Source organism: Cryptomeria japonica, chromosome 2, assembly GCF_030272615.1.
Source record: "Cryptomeria japonica chromosome 2, Sugi_1.0, whole genome shotgun sequence".
In the NCBI taxonomy this organism is placed as follows: domain Eukaryota; kingdom Viridiplantae; phylum Streptophyta; class Pinopsida; order Cupressales; family Cupressaceae; genus Cryptomeria; species Cryptomeria japonica.
In genome coordinates this window covers 634,969,417-634,989,272 of record NC_081406.1, presented here as the reverse complement: position 1 = coordinate 634,989,272, position 19,856 = coordinate 634,969,417, and the positions used below count along the sequence as shown (strand labels likewise).

General features: G+C 41.2%; 1 protein-coding gene across 3 annotated transcripts in view; it reads left to right on the top strand.

Moving 5' to 3' along the window:
- Positions 1-3,523: 3,523 nt before the first annotated feature.
- The window catches only part of LOC131046889 (chromatin remodeling protein EBS), a 113,650-nt gene continuing 97,317 nt past the window's right edge, over positions 3,524-19,856 (top strand). Inside the window, exons 1-3 of one of the 3 annotated variants that reach the window (XM_057980701.2) lie at positions 3,524-3,937; positions 4,369-4,723; positions 8,720-8,788. In XM_057980701.2, the coding sequence (XP_057836684.1) occupies positions 3,865-3,937; positions 4,369-4,723; positions 8,720-8,788 (497 nt within the window). In that variant the 5' untranslated portion in view covers positions 3,524-3,864. The remainder of the gene's footprint in view (positions 3,938-4,368; positions 4,724-8,719; positions 8,789-19,856) is intronic. The other 2 variants (XM_057980702.2, XM_057980703.1) reach the window with 2 other exon arrangements.

The window sequence follows — 19,856 nt, the reverse complement described above, 5'->3', positions numbered from 1 at the left end:
CTCAAGTTTCCAACCCATATCAGCTTGTAACACAACTCAAGCTTCACACATTGAACTTGAAACAAAACACGCAAATAAATCATATTTTGATCAACACAACACATTGATATCTATACATAACTTGGAAAATCGCAAATCAAAACAAGTTACATCAACACTCATATTGGACAAAAGCATAAAATCATGACAGACAGACCAAAACAAATTTTCAAATCGACTCATCTCGCAAAAATTTTCTCGATGCGCTAAAACAGATACCCAATGCACTAAAAAACCCCCACACGCTAGGCTGCTTTTCCTACGCGCTAATCTATTTACCCTATGCGCTAGACTGACTTACGCGCTAGTCTACACCTCCTAGGCGCTACTCGTTTGGCCCTATTCGCTAGGTTATCCCTACGCGCTAAACCCCCTTACCTATGCGAACCCCTGTGACCCCTATGCGCTAGGTCTAGCCTATGCGCTAACCTGTTGACCTGACGCGCTACCCAACGACTGCCATGCGCTATTCTACCTATATGCGCTAACTTATTTGTTTTATGCGCTATCCTATCTATTTCGGACGCGACCCCTAAAATTTGACTCGATGCGCTACTTCAAACTTCGTATGCGCTAATCTACGCGTTAGACGCGCTAAACCGTTAAACCCGAACTTTGAAAATCAAAAAACGACTAAAAATGACCAAATAAAAAATCAAAAAAGGGTCAAAAATGTTGACTTACTGGTGGTCCACGCGCTGCAGGTCTCCGGTACCTCCGATCGCGCTCGAAACGGTGTCTATGATACGGAATAGGCATTTTATCTGCAGACCAAATTCTCTTTCTCCAAAGTCAACAAAGCACAAATGAATCTAATTCAAGCCCTTTTCCCCTTTTATAGGAGGAAAATGAAATTAGGGTTAGCCAAATGGACCTATAATATGGTCGCAGTCTCCCCTATACCATAACATTTGTAACTTATCGGGAGATGAATCAATTTGCACACATTACACATGCACGAAATCATACACATCATACGCAACTCATCAAATTAAATCAATTTTTTTTTAAAATATTGATTCATCTCCCGAGGGGGCATCACCATCAACTATCGAATCTGGGGCATCACCATCAAAATATCGAATCTGGGGCATCACACATCAAATCAAATCTGGGGCACAACTTGCAAATCAAAAGAGCGACACAAAAATTGCATTTGATCATAAATCATGATAAGGCATCATTTTCTTTGAAATAACATGTGCACACATGTCACTTCAAAGAGGGGCAAAATGTAGACGTATAAAAATGACCATATTTCTAAATGAATATTTTATGTTCATTTCTCTATTTAATTAAATCCAATTTAATTAAATTATCCACATTCTTCTATTTTATTAAGTAAATTACTCAATTATTTAAATAAAATTCACTATACCCATTTAATGAATAAATCATTTTATTCAATTAAACCCCCCTATCCACTTTTAATTAAATTCAAATTTAATTAAATAGTCATCCTAAAATTGAATAAATCTAATTTATTCAAATTCCCCAAATTGCAACCAAATTGAATTAAAATACTTTATTTCAATTAAATCTTATTATCCCTCCATCCACTTGCAAAATCCCAAACCTCTTTCTAATCCCTTATAGAATCTTCTAATCGCTTCTAATTAACCTAACCCCTCCTCTAAACTTTGTCACATCCCTAAGCAAAGGGAAGTCACTTCTCAAACCCTCAAAGTCTTTGATAACCATTAAAGGCTTTCAACCTTCAACCACTTAATTCCTCAAAGTCTTTGATAACCATTAAAGGCTTCCAACTTTCAACCACTTAATCCCCCAAAGTCTCCAATAACCATTAATGGTTAACTCAAACCCTCCTACATGGTTAAAACATTTGTTTTGACTCAACCTTCATCCAACCCAAGGGTCTCATCAGGCCTTTAATGCTTTGACCATGATTACCTCTTAATCATTTGCACAAAGGTTTATCCTTGGATTAACTCTTAATCCAGTGGGTAATCCTAATTTAAGCTTGACCCTTAGCCTCTAGATAACCATGAGGTCTTCTCAGGCATTCAATGTCTTCAACCCCTTCTCTCAACCCAACCCTATGTTGACACTTGTCACCATTTCATTGGTGCCAATTACAAACATGGATCCCCAATTTTCAAACTTGGCCCTTGATTAAACCTTCCAATCCTGGCCATCCATTGCCCTATTCTTGCTATAAATAGAGCTCTCATTCCTCCATAACAATCATCCTCCAAATTTGTAGTATCACACTTATGCTCAAATACATTCAAGCTTTCTTATATCATATATGCTCATCATTTTAGCCTCTTTTAAATCAGGAATTAGTCTAAATATGCATGTTTAGAATACTTTCTTTATCATTTAGCTCAATCATAGACTAAATATATCATGTTAGGATAGTACTCATACTAACCTTGTCATCTTATAGCTAGTTTATTGCATTTCTAGAATCATACATAGCTTATAACGCATCTCATACTAAAATCTATCAAAGCATCCCTCGTTCTTGCATTTGCCATCCCTAAACCATTTTGCTCAGTGATTTGAGAGCAAAAACATTGGTTTGAGGGACATTGTAAGATAGAGAACCATGGGACCAACCTTGGGAAGTTGAGTAATACTTCATTACTCCATAGCTTGCACCAAGAAGTCCTCTGTGTGTGTGTGGACAAGTTATTTAACAATATTTTCACATATTGAGTTTTATCAGCCCACTTTTCCCGCATACACCAACCATGTAAGGATGTAATGACAATAAAACAAATGCTTCATAAGCAATAAATCCTTTACCTATTACATTGGATCACTTATGTGACTATAGAATTGATCTCCTGAGTGCATATCTAGCCTTTATCTTGTAGATATGACATGTAATTATAGATTCAATCTCTCCAAAATTTAAGAATGTCACTTTCAACTCCTCTTGATGTCCCTAATTCATCCTCACCTAAAAACTAGTTTTTGGTGCATGTTGGCTTATACTTAGTAAGGATACATTTTAAGCACATAATAATTTTGTTAAATAGGTAAACAACATCTATAATTAACTTAAAAAGTTAGATAATAATAACCAAGACTTGATAAACAAATCAAGAAACCCTCTAAAAAAGTCAAACTAAAAATTAACCTAAAAACTAAATTCCTTAACAATCAAAAAAATTACTACTAACAATAAATTCAAATCTTTCATCATACCATAGATCAAATGACATAAAATAAATATTAATACTAATACTTCTATTATAAAAGAGTTAGAATTATATATTTGATCATAAATCTTATGTTTCCATCAATGTATTTTTTTATCAAAATTATGACTTTTGATAGATAATATAATGAATTTCTTCTATAAAACTAGATCTTTATTCAATTTAAAAAAACCAAGATCCCATATTAGAATAAAATTAACATTTTCTCGTGGTTGGAAGCAGTAGTTAAAAAGTAATTACTTAAAGGAATTGATTTTTTATTTACAACTTTAAATAGAGATTTCTAAATACTGTGTTCCAAAGTCAATTTAGCTTGATGTAGTTGGTGGGCGTGTCCAAAATTTCCACGGATAAATCCAGCCTGCTATTACAAGAAATAATGGCGACCGAGTAAGGAAGAATCCAAAAACAAGTGGAAAACATGGGACGTTAAGGACACAAATAACAGTCATTTGGCCAGAATAAGAGGAATTTTCAAATATTTTTGCCTAACTGAGCGGCAGCGAGGGTATCGAAAGCAATCCAAGTGGGAGTAAAATTATCAAATCAACGCAGAGGCTCAAAATTACATTTTTCATCCTCATTTTACTTTTGATACAGTTAAAGCAATGCTAAAAAGAAGGGTTAGGGTTTGATGGCAAAATCCAAATCCGTAAAGAAATCATTAAAATCATGCACCATCAATCCTGCCAACAAGCTCCTTCAACGTAAGTTATGTTTTCTTTGTTTTCTTGTGTTGATAAATTGATTGTTAGAACTATTTCACAGTTAAATTTGCGGATGAAGAAGTTTAATTGATTTTTCAGACCGTAAGTTCTATCTGTAAATAACGTCGGCAGGTTCTATACAGAAATCTGCCAAGCCGTTATCATCAATTGCAGAAACGTCGATTTATAAACAGTCGTCTGAAATGCCAATGAAACGTTTTCCTTAACCATTTTTATCGTGAAAGCATTTAAACAATTATTATTTTCGATCAAAATTTCCAGCGCAAAACTTTGTGAATAGTTAGCATCGATTGTAGAAGCTCGATCTATACAAATTTGGCTGGAAACGTGGAGTAAGTTTTATCCGCGCAATTTTTTGGGACTGCAGAATCTTGAACTGTTTTAATTTTTTAAAAATAAAATTTATGCAGCTGGAGATTGCGTGCTGATGCGTGCTCAGGATCCGGAGAAGCCTCCATACGTAGCAAGAATAGAGAAAATCGAAGGCGATAGTGAGAGTAGTAAGAAGAAGAATGTGAAGGTGCATATACGTTGGTATTATCGGCCGGAGGAATCCATCGGGGGTCGGAGGCAGTTTCACGGTGTTAAGGAGCTTTTCCTGTCCGATCATTATGATGTGCAAAGCGCAGATACGATCGAGGGAAAATGTACTGTACATACTTTCAAGAATTACACGAAGCTGGAATCTGTAGGCTCCGAGGATTATTTCTGTCGCTTTGAGTACAATGCTTCTACGGGAGGCTTCACCCCTGATAGGGTTGCTGTGTGAGTTTTCTTTTCCTCTCTTCTTTCTATTTCTCAGTGGCCTGCACTATATGGTGTACACGCCTTCGCTCGCGTTGCTCGGTGGTCTCATAGACCTTCATTTCATTTTTTCTGCTTTAATCCTTCTCGCTGTTGAATAAGATTTGGGTTAAAGAACTTTGAAGACTTAGCAATCACACGCACACAGGCTTTAATTGTCATTTCATATCTATTTCTATAAATTCATTTAGCACTCGGACTAAGCACATCAGTTTACCTTCATAAGGAAACGAATTTTTTTTTTAAAGTTGGCTCTTTTGGTTGTTGATACAACTTCAACATTTGTAGTCTATAAACTGTCGGATCTCATGAAGTTATTGAAAATCATTTCATTGTACATTTTCACTAATCAGTAAGCACAAGCTCTCTTTATTATTGTAATTGTTATTTCATAGATTCATTTGGCTAGTTAGAGTACACAACATGCTTTATCAAGCAGTCATATGAAAGACGTTTTATCATAAACAAAAACTCAGTGTTGATAGAATACATATCGTTTGTAGCTTTTAAATGGCGACTAAACTGCGAACAAACTGTATAAATTTAATCGCTACTTCTTGTGTTTTCGTGGATGTAAACAAAAATTTCTAATCTATTATTATTATATGTGTTAATGTTAGAAACTCATTTATTTACTTAGATTAGATGCATGCAATGTTTGTTATTGTTGTTTGTATAGTTTTTAATTTTTTTTAATTACATAACATAAAAAGAAATATGCATAATACTAGCCATAGGCTACGATCACTATATATCAAACCAACTGAAACTAATACAACGAAACGGCTCCAAACAATAATTCAAAAGTTAGGGGCATCTCAACAAAACATAACCAGTGGTGCCACCAGTTGAGATATAAAAGTTCATAGTTCTAATTTAAAACAAGCAGAGCAATCTTAGCCTCCTTTCTTCACTTATTTCACCCTCAAATCGAATACTGTTTAGATTCAGACTGTGCATTGTCTGCTTAAGCATTTGTTTTCTTTCTTATCCAGAACCAAGTGTTCAGCCTGTGATAGACAATCATTTTGGTCAATAATGTTCTTGTCATGCCATTTCTCAACTTTCTCTCTAATTTTGCACATCCATTCATCCAGAATCCAACTTTCTTTATTTTTGGCATCTTTATAGCAGCCAGGATCATTGGGATACGAGTATCAAATCAACTATATTCCATCTTCCTTATCAGAGTCAAATTCGGCCCATCATTCTGCCTTTAAGATGTCTTCCTTATTGAGGTTGATGGTACCCCAGTCCATAAGCTTGAAGAAATATTCTTCAGAAATGTCAAATAGCATTGTAACCTGTGACAAAATAACAAAGGAAGTAACTTCATAAATAAGTCAGAAAGCAGACTCATTCTACCCTAAAACAATTTCTTATCTCTAGCTCTCGAGATGAACCATTATACTTTAGTGTCCAAGACTAATAAGATTTTACGATTTTTTTGTTTGGACCCTTGATATAACCAAAAACAATATCAGACCAAGAAACACAATCTTTCCCTGCCTAGCTTTCACAATTATTAATAAAAGAACTTCATTTTCTTAGCAAAAGGACACTCAAAGGCACTCGCTATACAAATACTATAAGAGAAATTAACAAAACCATTAGGATTCAAAAATAAATCTACAACAAGCTTTGTAACAAGAGTTGCCATCTAAATCAGACTTTTTAAGGTTCCATCCGAGGAGAGCACAGATATGCAACACATATATGATGATATTGCTTGTAGCGATTTGTTGCTGTTTCAGATATGAGTATGTATTCTTGCAACAATAATAATGATGTTGTTTCCTATATGGTTTATCTGCACTTGCAACAATGGTGCTGTCTCTGAATATTGCCTTCAAACTATGCAACTGAAATATGCCAAGAGGCTGATGCTCTACGAGCAGATCCAATAAAGGATACAAAGAGATAAGGTTACCAAATTGATGATGCCTTGGAGACGAGAATTGATCTTCTAATATATCTTGGAACAGTTGTGTCCCCTTGTTTGGTGATAGACATACCCCTTTTTTGATCGCACCTCTATACAAATCATGCTTTTTGATTGTCAAACAATTATTTAGATGATTAATCGCACCCTTTGTAATTGGTTGTTACTGGATTAATATAAGCATTTACTTAATTAACTAACCGATTGATTTGATAAGTCTTAATTGGTATTGTTTGATGTCTCTCTACAATCGATACTAAGTGTTGATAATTCCAGTGGGCTGGCTGACTATATTTTACTGGTCTTAACAGCAGTATGGCCTTCTTTGACAGCATGCATTGTTCTTGGTAACCTTGGCTCCAATCGCATTCAGGGTCATTGATATTCTCTCTGTTCTTAATACAGCGATAATGAAGAATGTATGTCATGATGTTATAAATGGTAGATCTGATGTCTTATGACAGTGATAATAATGAATGGATGTTTTATGCTCCGAATTGCTTAATGATTAAGGTAATCGGAGATTGGCTGCTCCTTGAGTCCACTGTGAGGATAATGTTTAGTTGGGTATGAAGAAATTGCATACATAGATGATTGATGCATAAGAGTTCTCCATGGATAGATTTTACTAGTGTATGTTTCAGTGTAGCATCAATATATGTAATCTTGCTTCCTTCATGTTCCCTTGATGAGTATGATGAGTTGATATTGTGTGGGTTAAGTATTTTGTATCTCCTCAAAGTCTTCATTCCTTGATTATAAGAATGGGGGAAGAGCACATCAAATCTTGTCTTCATTACTACATCTTCCTCTCTATGCTTTACTTGAATCCTTGATAGGAAAATCGTGAAGTCTTATGGAATAAGACGATTTTCCTCCATAAAGCCTTCATGCTATAGTCATTATTGTTATAATATACCATTACCTAGTTTTTTCCTAACTATTAGCCAATTGAGGGTGTATCAAGGTTGCCACCCTTGATCACATAAGTGTTTTATGGCTTCTTATTAGAAGTACAAGAGGACATCACACATGGTAGCTTCTAGTTGAGAAAAATGCAGAATCTAGTACCATTGCAGGTTCCTCTGTTTGCATAGCTTGAATAAAGGATTTCTTGAATCCTTGTTTGATATTACCATCAGTTACCCTTTTAAATTCAAACTAGCATTGTATTTTCCCACTTCTCTAATTTTTTCATCTCCATTAATCTTTTCAATAGCTGCCGATTCATATGCCATTCAATAGCCATCTCAGGCGTCTTTGCCATACCTGAGAGATAATATTGAAATCCCTGATGTATTCAATTGTAAAAGATTGTGGTGGATAACAATGAGATTTCACTAGAAAGAACCCAACTAGACATTGACTTCATACTTGAGTGGGCTACTTTCTATAAACATACACAAAAAATTATGCACTTGATACATGTACACCGTTTACAATTCAATGTGAGATTATTGATAAAGGAATTAAAAAGTTCTGAATAAAAACATGTTAATTACCACAACCAATAAAGCAATTATAATTAAAAAAGAGAGACTAGAAAAGAATCACAAAGGGAATGAGTATTACTGATTTGATGTGATAACTTAAAGAGAGAAGAGCTCTTGGAACAATCATGGAGGATGACTGTTCGTCTTCCTCAAAGAGCTCTAGAGCTCTCTGAGTTTCAACTTCCTGGGATTGCAACTTCTAGGTTTTTCTTGATAAACTGTCTGTGCTTTATTTATTGCACACGATTTGTCTAGATGAATTAAAAAATGAAGCAAACTGTTTTGTGTTCTAGGTACTTAAAAGCTTTATATTGTTTTTTAATTTTGAATGGTAAAACAAGGGTTGCACCGGGGTCCTCACCCACGAAAATACCTAGAAATGGCCAAACCAAAATGAAAGAAATAAATCTTGATTACAATGAGGTTATTTAATCTAGATAGGATGTTATCTGAGGCAGAATAATTCCATATTCTTTATATATTGTTATGATTTCTAAATTAGCTCATTATGTTTTCCTGCAGGTACTGCAAATGTGAACTGCCCTACAATCCGGATGATCTGATGGTACAGTGTGAGTCATGCAAGGATTGGTAAGAGCTTTTTCTATTGAATCTTCGTTTTTTCATTTTTGTTTAACAATCAAATTTGCTAGGGTATTAGGTGTGGCTATTTTTTACATTGTAGTATGAATTTTAAATGTGAGTATTTCTGTATTTTTAAATGTTTGATAATTTTTACCATCACTTAAAATCCTGAAACACTCACATTAAATACTATGAACTATAGAAATTTGATGTGTGTAATCAGGATGATTTTTAAAAGCCATGTGTGATACTTGACCAGAATGATATATTATACAGAATTGTGTATGCAAAACATGCAGTAAATATTTTGCATAGAACTTTTATTTGTAGAAGCCTGAGCTATCTAGTAAGCTTACCTAGTAGAGATGTGAATTATGATATAAATATTATAGACAAGTTTAGTGGTACAAACCATACATATAGTTTACAACGTCTTTGTTTACTCCCTATAGTGAGTTGTTCAAGTTCACGGAATAAACAAGAAGTACACACAAAACATATAACCAGCAACTACAACTATATTCAGAACATTAATTAAAGTAACAGTCACAACAATATGGCAGAAAGATGTTTCCTTTTATTGCATTCCTAAAGCTAGTACATCAACAACAACATTGCCATGGTTCCCTTACATTGCACTATATAAGACACCCAGCGGTTGGCAGAGATGCCAATCATCACAACTGCCGACTAACCCCTACAGGAACCAATGGCTGTCTTATTACACAAAAACATAACTTAGCAAAACTATAAGTATTAGCCTAATTGCCGCCTAACATCAGCCCCCCCCAAAAGTAGTCATCTTCCAGATGACGAAGACAAAATGGGAGCGGGTCAAAACTGAAAACTAAGACTAAGAGGGATGAGAAGACATCCCTGGGGTGGTAGAAGCTGGAGCCTGCTGTCGGGACTGCTGAAGTTGCTCCGTGCGGAGCCGGAGGTTCCTCTCGGCAACCAACTAGCGTTCACGAGCTTTCTTCACCATGAGAGCTGCCTCTATCAGATCCTTATCCTTATGCTCCACCTCACTTGTTAGGACCGAGACCCTCTCCTCCAATTTTTTCATCTGAATACTTTGTTTGGACGTACGGGTCTTCTATAGTGCAGCTGCCTTCTCTAGCTCAATTGTAATCTTCTTTTCCACAGTAGCAAGTTCTATACGTTTATCCAACTCCTTTTGAAGTACAACAGTCTCTTCCTTACCAGCTCGCTGTTCAGCTTGGGCCCGCTACATCTGAAAATATAGCTCCCTGTAGGAGCTCTCCATACCCTGCAAGGTGGAGCCAAGTGCCCCCTGGCCGTTCATGATATGTGTACCCTGCCAGGTTGCCACCTTCTCAGGAGTCTCGGCTGCTAACCAGCCATGTTGGACGAACTGTTGTGCGAACTCCTCTTGGCATCCGGAGGTCATAAATGCCAGAAGCTTCTCCGCTTTTGGTAAGGATCCTGCATCTACGCATAAGGCTAGGTCGACAATGCCTCGTGCTACCTCTGTAAAGCCCTGCAACTCCGTCATGAACCGCCGAATAGAGCCGACAGGGTCCTGTACATCTGGCTGTGAAATGCAAAGACTCCCAGATGGATCCTTCCTTGGTGGCGACTTCGTGTCCATCATCTTGCTGTTCCCAGATTGGAAGCTCTCGTCCTCCAAATTGATAATACTATGCATATTCTCTTGCTCGCTCTCCCCCTTCTTTGAGGTTCGCCCTATGTTTCCGATCCCCGCATCGTGAATGTGCTTCTGGACAACTACCATTGTGCGTGGTGAAGGGGGAGGTGGTGCGTGGGGTGCAAGGGCAAACTTCCCCAACCAATTGTCCAGGGATGCATCCACGTCTTGCTCTTGATCTATCTCTCCTGCCATGAGAGCATCCATTACGTCCAGTTCCTCTTGTAGTGGCCCTTCATCTGTATGCACTACGCCGTCTACACTCTGAACTACTCCTTTGGCCACAGTCACTTGTACATCTCCACTCGAAGGTACTACTGTTGGTACACCTCCACCCGAAGGTGCTGCCACTGTCATCCGTACATCTCTCGAAGGTGCTGCCATCCGTACAACTGTGTCATCCGTTGCCACCATCCGCACATCTCCCGAAGGTGTTGCCATCCGTACGACTGTTCCATCCGTATAATGAACTACCAGAGGTGTGTGTATGACTCCCTCTATTGATCGTACTGCCCCTATAGATGTTTGTGTGGCTTTGTCCCTCAACTGTACTACCCCCTTGATGGCCAGTGCAACTTGGGGCAAGGATACTCGGACTGGTGCTCGTGGGGATCCTTTGGGAACTTTCTGAAATAACACACTGACTGGGGTGGTGTCTCCCAGCGGCGTAGCTACTGTCAATGCCTGCGGGGGTACCAGGTGAGCCGAAGGGGGTAGCTTTGGGGCTGCAAACTTTACTCGTGCTATAGTTTTCTCCTGCGTTGTGGGCCGCTCTACCTCTTCCCCTCCTTCTAGCTGCACTTCCACCCCTTCTACTGCTTCAACTTCATCCGACTCCACACTGTGCAGTGCCATCCAGAACCCTTCCTCACCACTTCGACTCTCCAAATCTTCAGTCTCTTCCTCTTCCACTTCTGTATCGTCGTCTGAACTTTCCTCCTCTATGTCTTGCTTCCTCTTCTTCCTAGCTGACTGAATGGTGTCACTGCCGAGGGTGTCCAAGTGGATCCAGTAGTACGTGGCCGGTTTATTTCCCTCTACTCTGCCCTGCAGCTGAAATTTCCCCCACTTCTCCAAGGGTACCTGCGTACGGACAACTTTAAGGAATGGTCAGATGGCGTGGTGGCACATGTAGAATGTTTTATGTTCTAGGGAAAGAAAGTCATGGATTCTATCCGAGAGCAGCTGTGACCAATTATACACCCTACCCAAGCTGAGCCCATTCATTAGGCTTATCATCCAGATAGCAATATCTGAAGCCCTACTGGCCCTTGTCAGCCTGCTCTTCACCAGGTCCATCAGGCACCGCTAGTCGCCATTGGCAATGAAGGAGCGTTTTAGCCCTCAGCTGTTGTTGCTTGCCCACAAGCTCTTCCATTCTGCAGGAGTCAAATTGCTACGACACACCAACCTTAGCAAAAAATCTTTACTCTCCTTTGTCATTTTGGTGGTTGGTTTTGATGCGGACTTTCAAATGTCAAAGTGTCCACTGTCACTCTCTCCTGTTGGTCACGTTGAATTTTTGGCCTTGCTTTGGCCTTCTTACTGCTGCTATTGGGCTCTCCTGTACTTGTTGCCATCAGTGCTGTCTGCCTAGGGTTCTACGTTTTTCCCTTAACTTTTTCCTGCCCTCGATTGTTATTATAACGGTCTGAATTTTTTGTCCCGCTGGGGTCTCCCCAACTTGTTCTTACCATACCTTCGACTGCTCCTAAATCCTTGTTGCTGTACAATGTCATGGATCCCTCACCGTACAGACTCCCTCCTTTGGTATGAACCGTACGGATGCCAACAAATTCTTCTTTGATTTTCTCAGCTAAGGTAGTCTGGACTCCTTCCAACTCTGCACGAATACCCAAAAATTTTCTTTTGATGTCTTCACGCCTCGTACAAAATCTTGTCACTGCCTTACGAAATTCTTTTGGTCGCCCTCGAAGGTGGATGTTGTGTACGGATTCGTACGACTGATGTACAACCTTGCCATGCTGGTCACCTCGTACGGAGCCGTACATGGTCTCTTTTGACCCGTACGATGCTAAGTACACACATAGTCGGGGTAATTTGTACAACGTTCCCCCACCAGTTTCGTCCAATTGTACGACATTGCATGGGCTTCTCACTGTTTGTACGGCCCCGTACGTTGCCTCTGGTGATTTCTGTGATGACCTCCTTCGTACAACCCCGTATGACAATTGGTGACCCTCTAATGTACATTGTGCTAGATTGTACGACCACTCGTACGACAATTTTGTTGATGGTAGTATGGTATCATACGACAATTCCTCTGATGTTGATGGTACGTACAGCTGCCTTCGGCTTCTTGAAATTCTGACTTCCTCTTTTTCACTTCTCAGTTGGCTGCTCAATTGGTTTGATCTAGGCAGCAAGGATGATTTATACACTTTTTGTTCCTTCCGGGCTAGGGTTCTAAAAACATACTTTAGTAATTTTTAATAAAATAACTTCTTTTTTTCCTTAGTCAATCTTTCTTTGCTCAATTTTAATATTTCTCCCTTTTCTTTTAATTTCTTAATGACTCTTGAGCCTTCCCCTTTAATTCTTTTTAATTGCCAACTTTTTTCCATTTTTAGTATTCTTCTTTTAAAATACTCTTTTAATATTTTTACTTGGCAAGAATTTTTCAATTTCAACCTTTGTACCTTTAATTTACCACGAATCTTGTCAATTTGCGTCCTCCAGGTACTTTTCTTTTCGCCTTCTTGTACCACCTTTTCTCCCAGAGCTTGTACTGTCTTCTTATGTTTACGCGACTTGGCATTTCGTCCTCGACATTTCATTCCTTTCCTCGATCTTACCTTATTGTTGACGTCTTTTTCCTTCCGCTTTTTGCTTGGTCCCCCTTGATCATCGCCCTCCTTTTCCGGAACCTCCATTTTCCTCTTTACTCCAGTGGGGTCTTCCTGATGTCTTATTCTGATCTCCGAGTCATGCAGCCATGCACATACGTGCTGTAGTCTCCTGTAACACTCCGGGGGGCAACACGCGCCCACATATTCCAAGTCCCATATTTTGTCCACCAATGGTGCCAGTCCTACTCCTTTATAGCTTCCATCTACATACCGACCTCCATACTGTTGGTACCATGTCACTTTCTCGCCCTCCACCTGCGGCGGGCCCACAGGGTTAGGGATCACCCGGTAGAGTGCGTTGGAGCCCGCTTCCTGCTCACCAGGTTGTGATGCTATCACAAACAAGTCCTCAACTTTATTTTTGGACATGGTCTCAAGGTTGCACCATACTCCAAGTCTACCTCCTCCTCTAACTCGACTGGCTCCTCTCCCTTCTCGGCAAGTTTCGCCTTTCGTTTAGCCTCTGCTTCTTCATCAATGTCGTACGCAATATAGCCTTCGCGAAATCCTTCGTATGGAGCTCTCTTCCTCCAATGCCTTGTGATCCTTATCCATACGGCCAAATCACCGAAGTAGGCATTTGTAAGGTGCTTGTGAATTTTGGGTACCATGATGCCTTCAACATGTTTGGGCACGAGCTTTTCTTTTATGAATTTGAGTGGCTTAGCCCAATCTTCGTCATGTCTGTAAGGTTCTGCAGTGACCATAGGATGTTCCTCTACTTCCTTATTTCTTCCAATGGTCTAGTCTCCCATCGTTGCGTACCCCAGCATGTTGATTGATACGACTGGTTTATCACGTTCCTGATACACTTTCAACTTTGAGCCGTTTACAGGGTCGCGTATTGGGTTATCATCCAAGGTGGAAAGTTTCATTGCTCCATTCTTCCCCACTTCCCCGATCTTATAAGGCCCCAACCAACGAACTTTGAACTTCCCAGGACGAAGTTCGTTGCGGCCGTTATACTTGAGGACCAACTGTCCGGGACTGAAGTTTGTCTGTCAGAGATGTTTGTCGTGCCAGTATTTCCGCCAAGGTTGGGCCACTTCCGTCACCTATTGGGCCATCATCTGTCGTTCATCTAACTTGGTGAGGTTAATGAGATGGGCACTTAGACTCTCCTCGTCCTCTAGTCGGTTTTCCACAGCAATACGTAGGCTTGGTACGGTATATTCTGCGGGTATCACGACCTCTTGGCCGTACATAAGCTGAAATGGTGTATGGCCCATGGTTACCTTGTGTGTCGTACGGTACGCCAATAGGACCGCTGGCAAACGTATTTCCCAATCCTCTTGCTCGACTCCGCACGATTTATAAATAATGGACACCAACACTTTATTTGTAGCCTCCACTCGACCATTTGCTCGGGGGTAGTACAGGCTTGAAAGGTTGTGAAAGATTTTGAATTCCACTGTCATTGTATGGATCACTTGATCGACAAAATGGACTCCTTGATCACTCGTGATTTGGATAGGGATCCCGAATTTGGTTACAATGTGCTCGTATAGAATCCTCGTCGTACTTATGGCGGTGTTGTCCGGGAGAGCTCTAGCCTTGGCCCACTTCGTCATGTACTCCGTGGCTACCGCAATGTACCGACATCTATGCATATTGCTCACCTTGAGAGGCCCTACAAAATCCAATCCCCACCTTTCAAACAGTTCTTGCGGCTGAGAGGGAAATAGGGGCATGAAATCCCGCTTAAGTGGTTTCCCTGTACGCTGGCATGTGTCATATCCAACCACCCATTCACACGCATCCGTGTGCAAGGTAGGCCACCATAATCATGTCAACAGTACCTTTCGTGCGATGGCATCAGGTCCCATGTGGCCCCCCACAAGTCCGTCATGAGCTTCTTTTAGCACACTTGGGATTTCCTCCTCCATCACACATCTCCGTAGGATCTGGTTAGGCCCCATCTTGTATAGTAGGCCATTGATCAACTAGAAAGTTTTACTTTTTAGTGCTAGCTTACGCCGTTCCCTCGGTGGCATGTCCCGAGGAAATGTCGAGGTGGACAGGTACTTGCCAATGCTCTTGTACCAAGAAGGTAGTACGACGATCTGGAACAAGTGAGCGTCTGGAAAGTCCTTATTTACTCCTTCTGTGGGTTCTCCAGATTTGATCCTTGACAGTTGATCAACAATTACATGACTCTTTCCAGGCTGTACTATGATGGTGAAGGTGAATTCTTGAAGTAATAACAACCATCGGCTTACCCGTGCCTAGATTATTGGCTTATTTACCAAATACGTCAAAGCTTGATGGCCCACATAAAAAGTGAATGGTGTCGCAAGGAGGTAGTGGCGAAACTTTTGCACGGAGTACACCATTCCCAGTGCCTCCCTCTTCGTCATGCTATAGTTCCTCTCGGCCTTGGAGAGCAGTCGGTTGGCAAAAAAAATTGGGTGATCCAGTCCCTATACGCTCACCTGTGCCAGAGTGGCACCGATGGCATAATTGGAGGTGTCCACGTGAACGTGGAACTCCTTGTCCCAGTCAAGGTACGCGAGGATTGGTGCACTCACCTGTCGTGATTTTAACTCCTTGAAGGCTTCTTCCTACTCCGTCCCTCGTTTGAATGGTTCTCCTTTCCTTGTCAGCTTGTCTAATGGACAGGATATTTGCCCAAAGCTCTTGATAAACCTCCTATAGTAGCCGACATACCCAAGGAAAGATTTCACCCCCATGACATCTACTGGACTCTCCATGTTCACAATTACCCCTACCTTGTCGGGGTTCGTCTTCAACCCTTCCTTGCACACAATGTGCCCCAATAGCTTACCCTGTCGTACCATGAATCGACACTTCTTGGGGTTGAGGACTAACCGGGCCCGCCTACATCTCTCCATGCACTCCTCGAGTGTGTTCAAATGGGTTTCTTGCTTGCTGTAGATAGACCAATCATCCAAGAATGCCTTGAAGCTTCCAACTGACATCCCCTCAAAGATGTGCAATATAATCTGCTGGAAGGTGGCCGGAGCATTACACAGGCCGAACGACATGTGATTGTATGCATATACTCCATCCTCCACTATGAATGTTGTTTTCAGCTTGTCTTCTTACACAATGCTGATCTGGTTATAGCCAGAAAATCCGTCCAAGAATGAGTAAATCTCATGGCCTGCTACCTCCTCCAAAATGCTGTCAGTGAACGGAATCGGGATAGATCCTTGATAGTCACCGCATTCAAGCATCGGAAGTCCACACATATCCTGATTTGATTTACGTCCTTCTTCAAAGAGATGACAATTGGCGATACCCATTCGCTGGTTTCCACCTTGAAGATAATTTTGGCACCCAACATATTCTCAATTTCCTCATTCACCTTTGCCGCATAATTCTTGTTCATCCTATACGGCCTTCTCCATACGGTTTGGGCACTCGGTACGAGGGGTATTCGGTGTACGCACAATTCAAGGGGTATGCCTTTTAAGTCCTTGTACGTCCACGCGAACACATCCTTGTATTCCAAAAAAAATGTAAATGCCGCTACTTTCAGCACGGGGTTCCAATCGTCCCCGACCAGGATCGCCTTCGGATTGGCATCGTTCCCTAAGTTGACTTTTTTCACGTTAGATTCCTCGTACTTGATGGCTTTGTCCTGTTCAAATCAGTGCGTAGGCGTATCATCCACCCATGCGACACTCTTGCGGTATTCCCCGTATTTTGGAGGAAAGGTTGTCTTTTCTGTGCCATCACCTGACTCTTCAATCTCACATATCTGCAGCATGTGGCAATCAGGGTGAAATACTTCGTAGTCTTCCATCTACCAATGGAAAAGCCCGGCCAGGAAACTAGTTTCATCCTCTGAGCATCCTTCTAGTTCTAATACTCCTTCATCCTCGGGTTCCATCTTTTTCCTCCCCATTTTGTGAGCCCCATTCCTAGTTATGTGAGTCATCTAAGTCAGAGTTAGATGAATGCCAGTTCCTCACTCACAGCTTGATTCCTCAGGTCGATCACGTACTTCCGGCCATCACTCTCGATGGAGAGTGTGTTTTTCTTCCAGTTATGGTTCGCCTTTGCCATGATCAACCAACCTCTCCCTAGGAGGGTGTCATAAGCCTTTTTCTCCAACGGTATGATGACGTAGTCAAGGAAAACGTGCTGGGTTCCGACAACAACATTTTGTGCCATGAGTGTCCCCAGGGGCTTGATTCCATGCCGGTTTGCACTGACAAGGTGGAATGTTGGTGGCCAGAGAGTTGGCTTGCCTAGACCCCTCCATGTCTCCTCCGACAACATGTTCACTCCGGAGCCGCTGTCAATAATGGTGTTCGCCAATTTCTGTCCCATTATCTCCATCTCGACCACGACCAACTTTTGACCAATGCTTATGGTGAGCAGCATGGGGTCCGTAGCAGACGTACCAGGTAATTCTATTGACTCCATGGGGTTTGTGCCAGATGGGTTTGCTGCCATCTGACGATGTTCCTGGTTGGCAATGTTGTCATCGACTATGTTTGTAAGAGCCATCTTCAATTGTGGCATTGTTTGCAAAAGGTCAGACACCCGTACAGGTATGGTGGTTTGCAACATTTGTTTGATGATAGTTTTCTCGGACTCTGACTGGAGTGGGGTACTGGCAGTATTGTGTGAGGCCCTTCATTCTTCCACCATCACCGGTTCCACATCAGCCTTAGCTTCCCGAAGTCTCTCCTTCTCCGTACAGGGATCGGGGTACACCGCCTTCTTGCTCTACATTCTTGTGATTGCCAGTACCTCCTCGTTTGGCTCCTTCACGTTCAACATATTTACTCCCTTCTATTTCGGGTAGTCAGTGTCGTCATGGTTTCCAAGACCACACCATTTGCACAACAAACCTCCACCATTGTTCCCGCTTTGACATTCCCGAGCAAAGTGGCCCCACTCATTACATTTTCGACATTGGATCATGGGCCGCCCCTTTGCATCGTATTGAATTTTGCTACTTGGTGTGTTATTATTGGAATGGTTGTTCCCGCGTTGATTATTGTGGTGTCCTCTTGGTGAAGCATCCGAGTTTGCTGGTTGTTTAGGTGGTGTGGCGGGTGGAGTAGCTTGCTCGCCTTGAGTGTAGAGCACTTGTGTGCCCCGTGTTTATAAATTGTACGGGCATTCCTTAGTGGAATGGCCCAGTCCCTGACAAATGTCACAAAAAGCTTTCCTCGAACATGTTCCCTTCGTATGCCCTTCTGCCTTGCAGTCGGTGCACCAAAGTTCTTTGCTGTCTCTGCCACTCTCCTTATCAGCCTTCAACTCTATCATCCGTAGCATGTCCTTCCAGAGAGCTTGTACGGTTTTGGACTCGCTGTCGTTACTTCTGTCCGTACTGTCATCATCACTTGCCCTCCGTTTCCCCTTCGATGTTTTACTCTCGTTTTCAATGTCCATCGCTCTGTTATAAGCCTCATCATATGACGGCGGAGGGACCACCTTCATCATTTGCCTGAGGGACAGTACCGGCCCCTCGACAAACCATCTTTTCTTCAGGCCATCCGCCGACTGGTTCTCCATTTTGTTCAATAGTTCCTTCAACCTTTGGTTATAAGCCCATACACTTTCACTTTTTCCCTGTTTGGTATTGTAAATCTCAGCCACAATTTCATTGTCGTCACGTAGGAGTTTGAATTCCTCTTGGAAGGTCCTCTTCAAATTGTGCCATGATGTTTTATGTTGGGCATCAAGGACCGTATACCAGTCAATTGCAATCCCCCGAAGGGTGGTCGAGAACGCCTTCAACCAATAATCCTGGTCGTCTTGGCCGTTCGCTGTAATATCCCGGATATTTTTTTTTGTTTTAAAGCAATAAGGATTACAAACAAACACCATAACCCGTTAAGGTTAGAAAATATAATCTCAATACTGCTGAAAGTAACCCTTCCACTTTCTGATCACCAAGAGCCCAATCTGGGAGGGTGAGAGCATACGGTGTTCTAGGGATTGTTAGCACCATAAACCAACTGAAAGCTGAATACAATAATGGGTGGCAAGCCAGCCCCTTCCGCTTATCCAACAGGTAAGCAAGAAACGTGGCGGTAAACCAGCCAAGCAAACAACTCACCAAGACACAAATCACTCAACCCCAATGTTTCAGCGGGAGGAGTGAATCACATCAAAAAATCAACTCGACCGGTTATTTAGCGGGAGGACCATTACAAACATAAAATCACTCAACCACTTACTCAGTGGGAGGACAAAACTTCATAACTGAATTACAGAGCAAACAGGCGGCTAAGCCAGCCTCTTCCACTTATGCAGTGGGCAAGCAACACCAGAAATGGTTAGTAGTACTACTACTTAACCTTACAATTCATTTAGATAAGATTAGAGATAATATCCAGTGTAGATTACAACAAGAAACAACTAACAAATTAACTCAAATCATGCTACTACTGCTGTACCAAAAATCTGAAGTCAAACAAGCATGACTAGTCTCAACCGGCAACACCAAAATGATCACAACTCACTCAAATGAGGTCGGAAATACACCAAATCAAATGCGAATGAAAGATATAACTTGGACGATCAAACATGAACACAAAACCTGCAA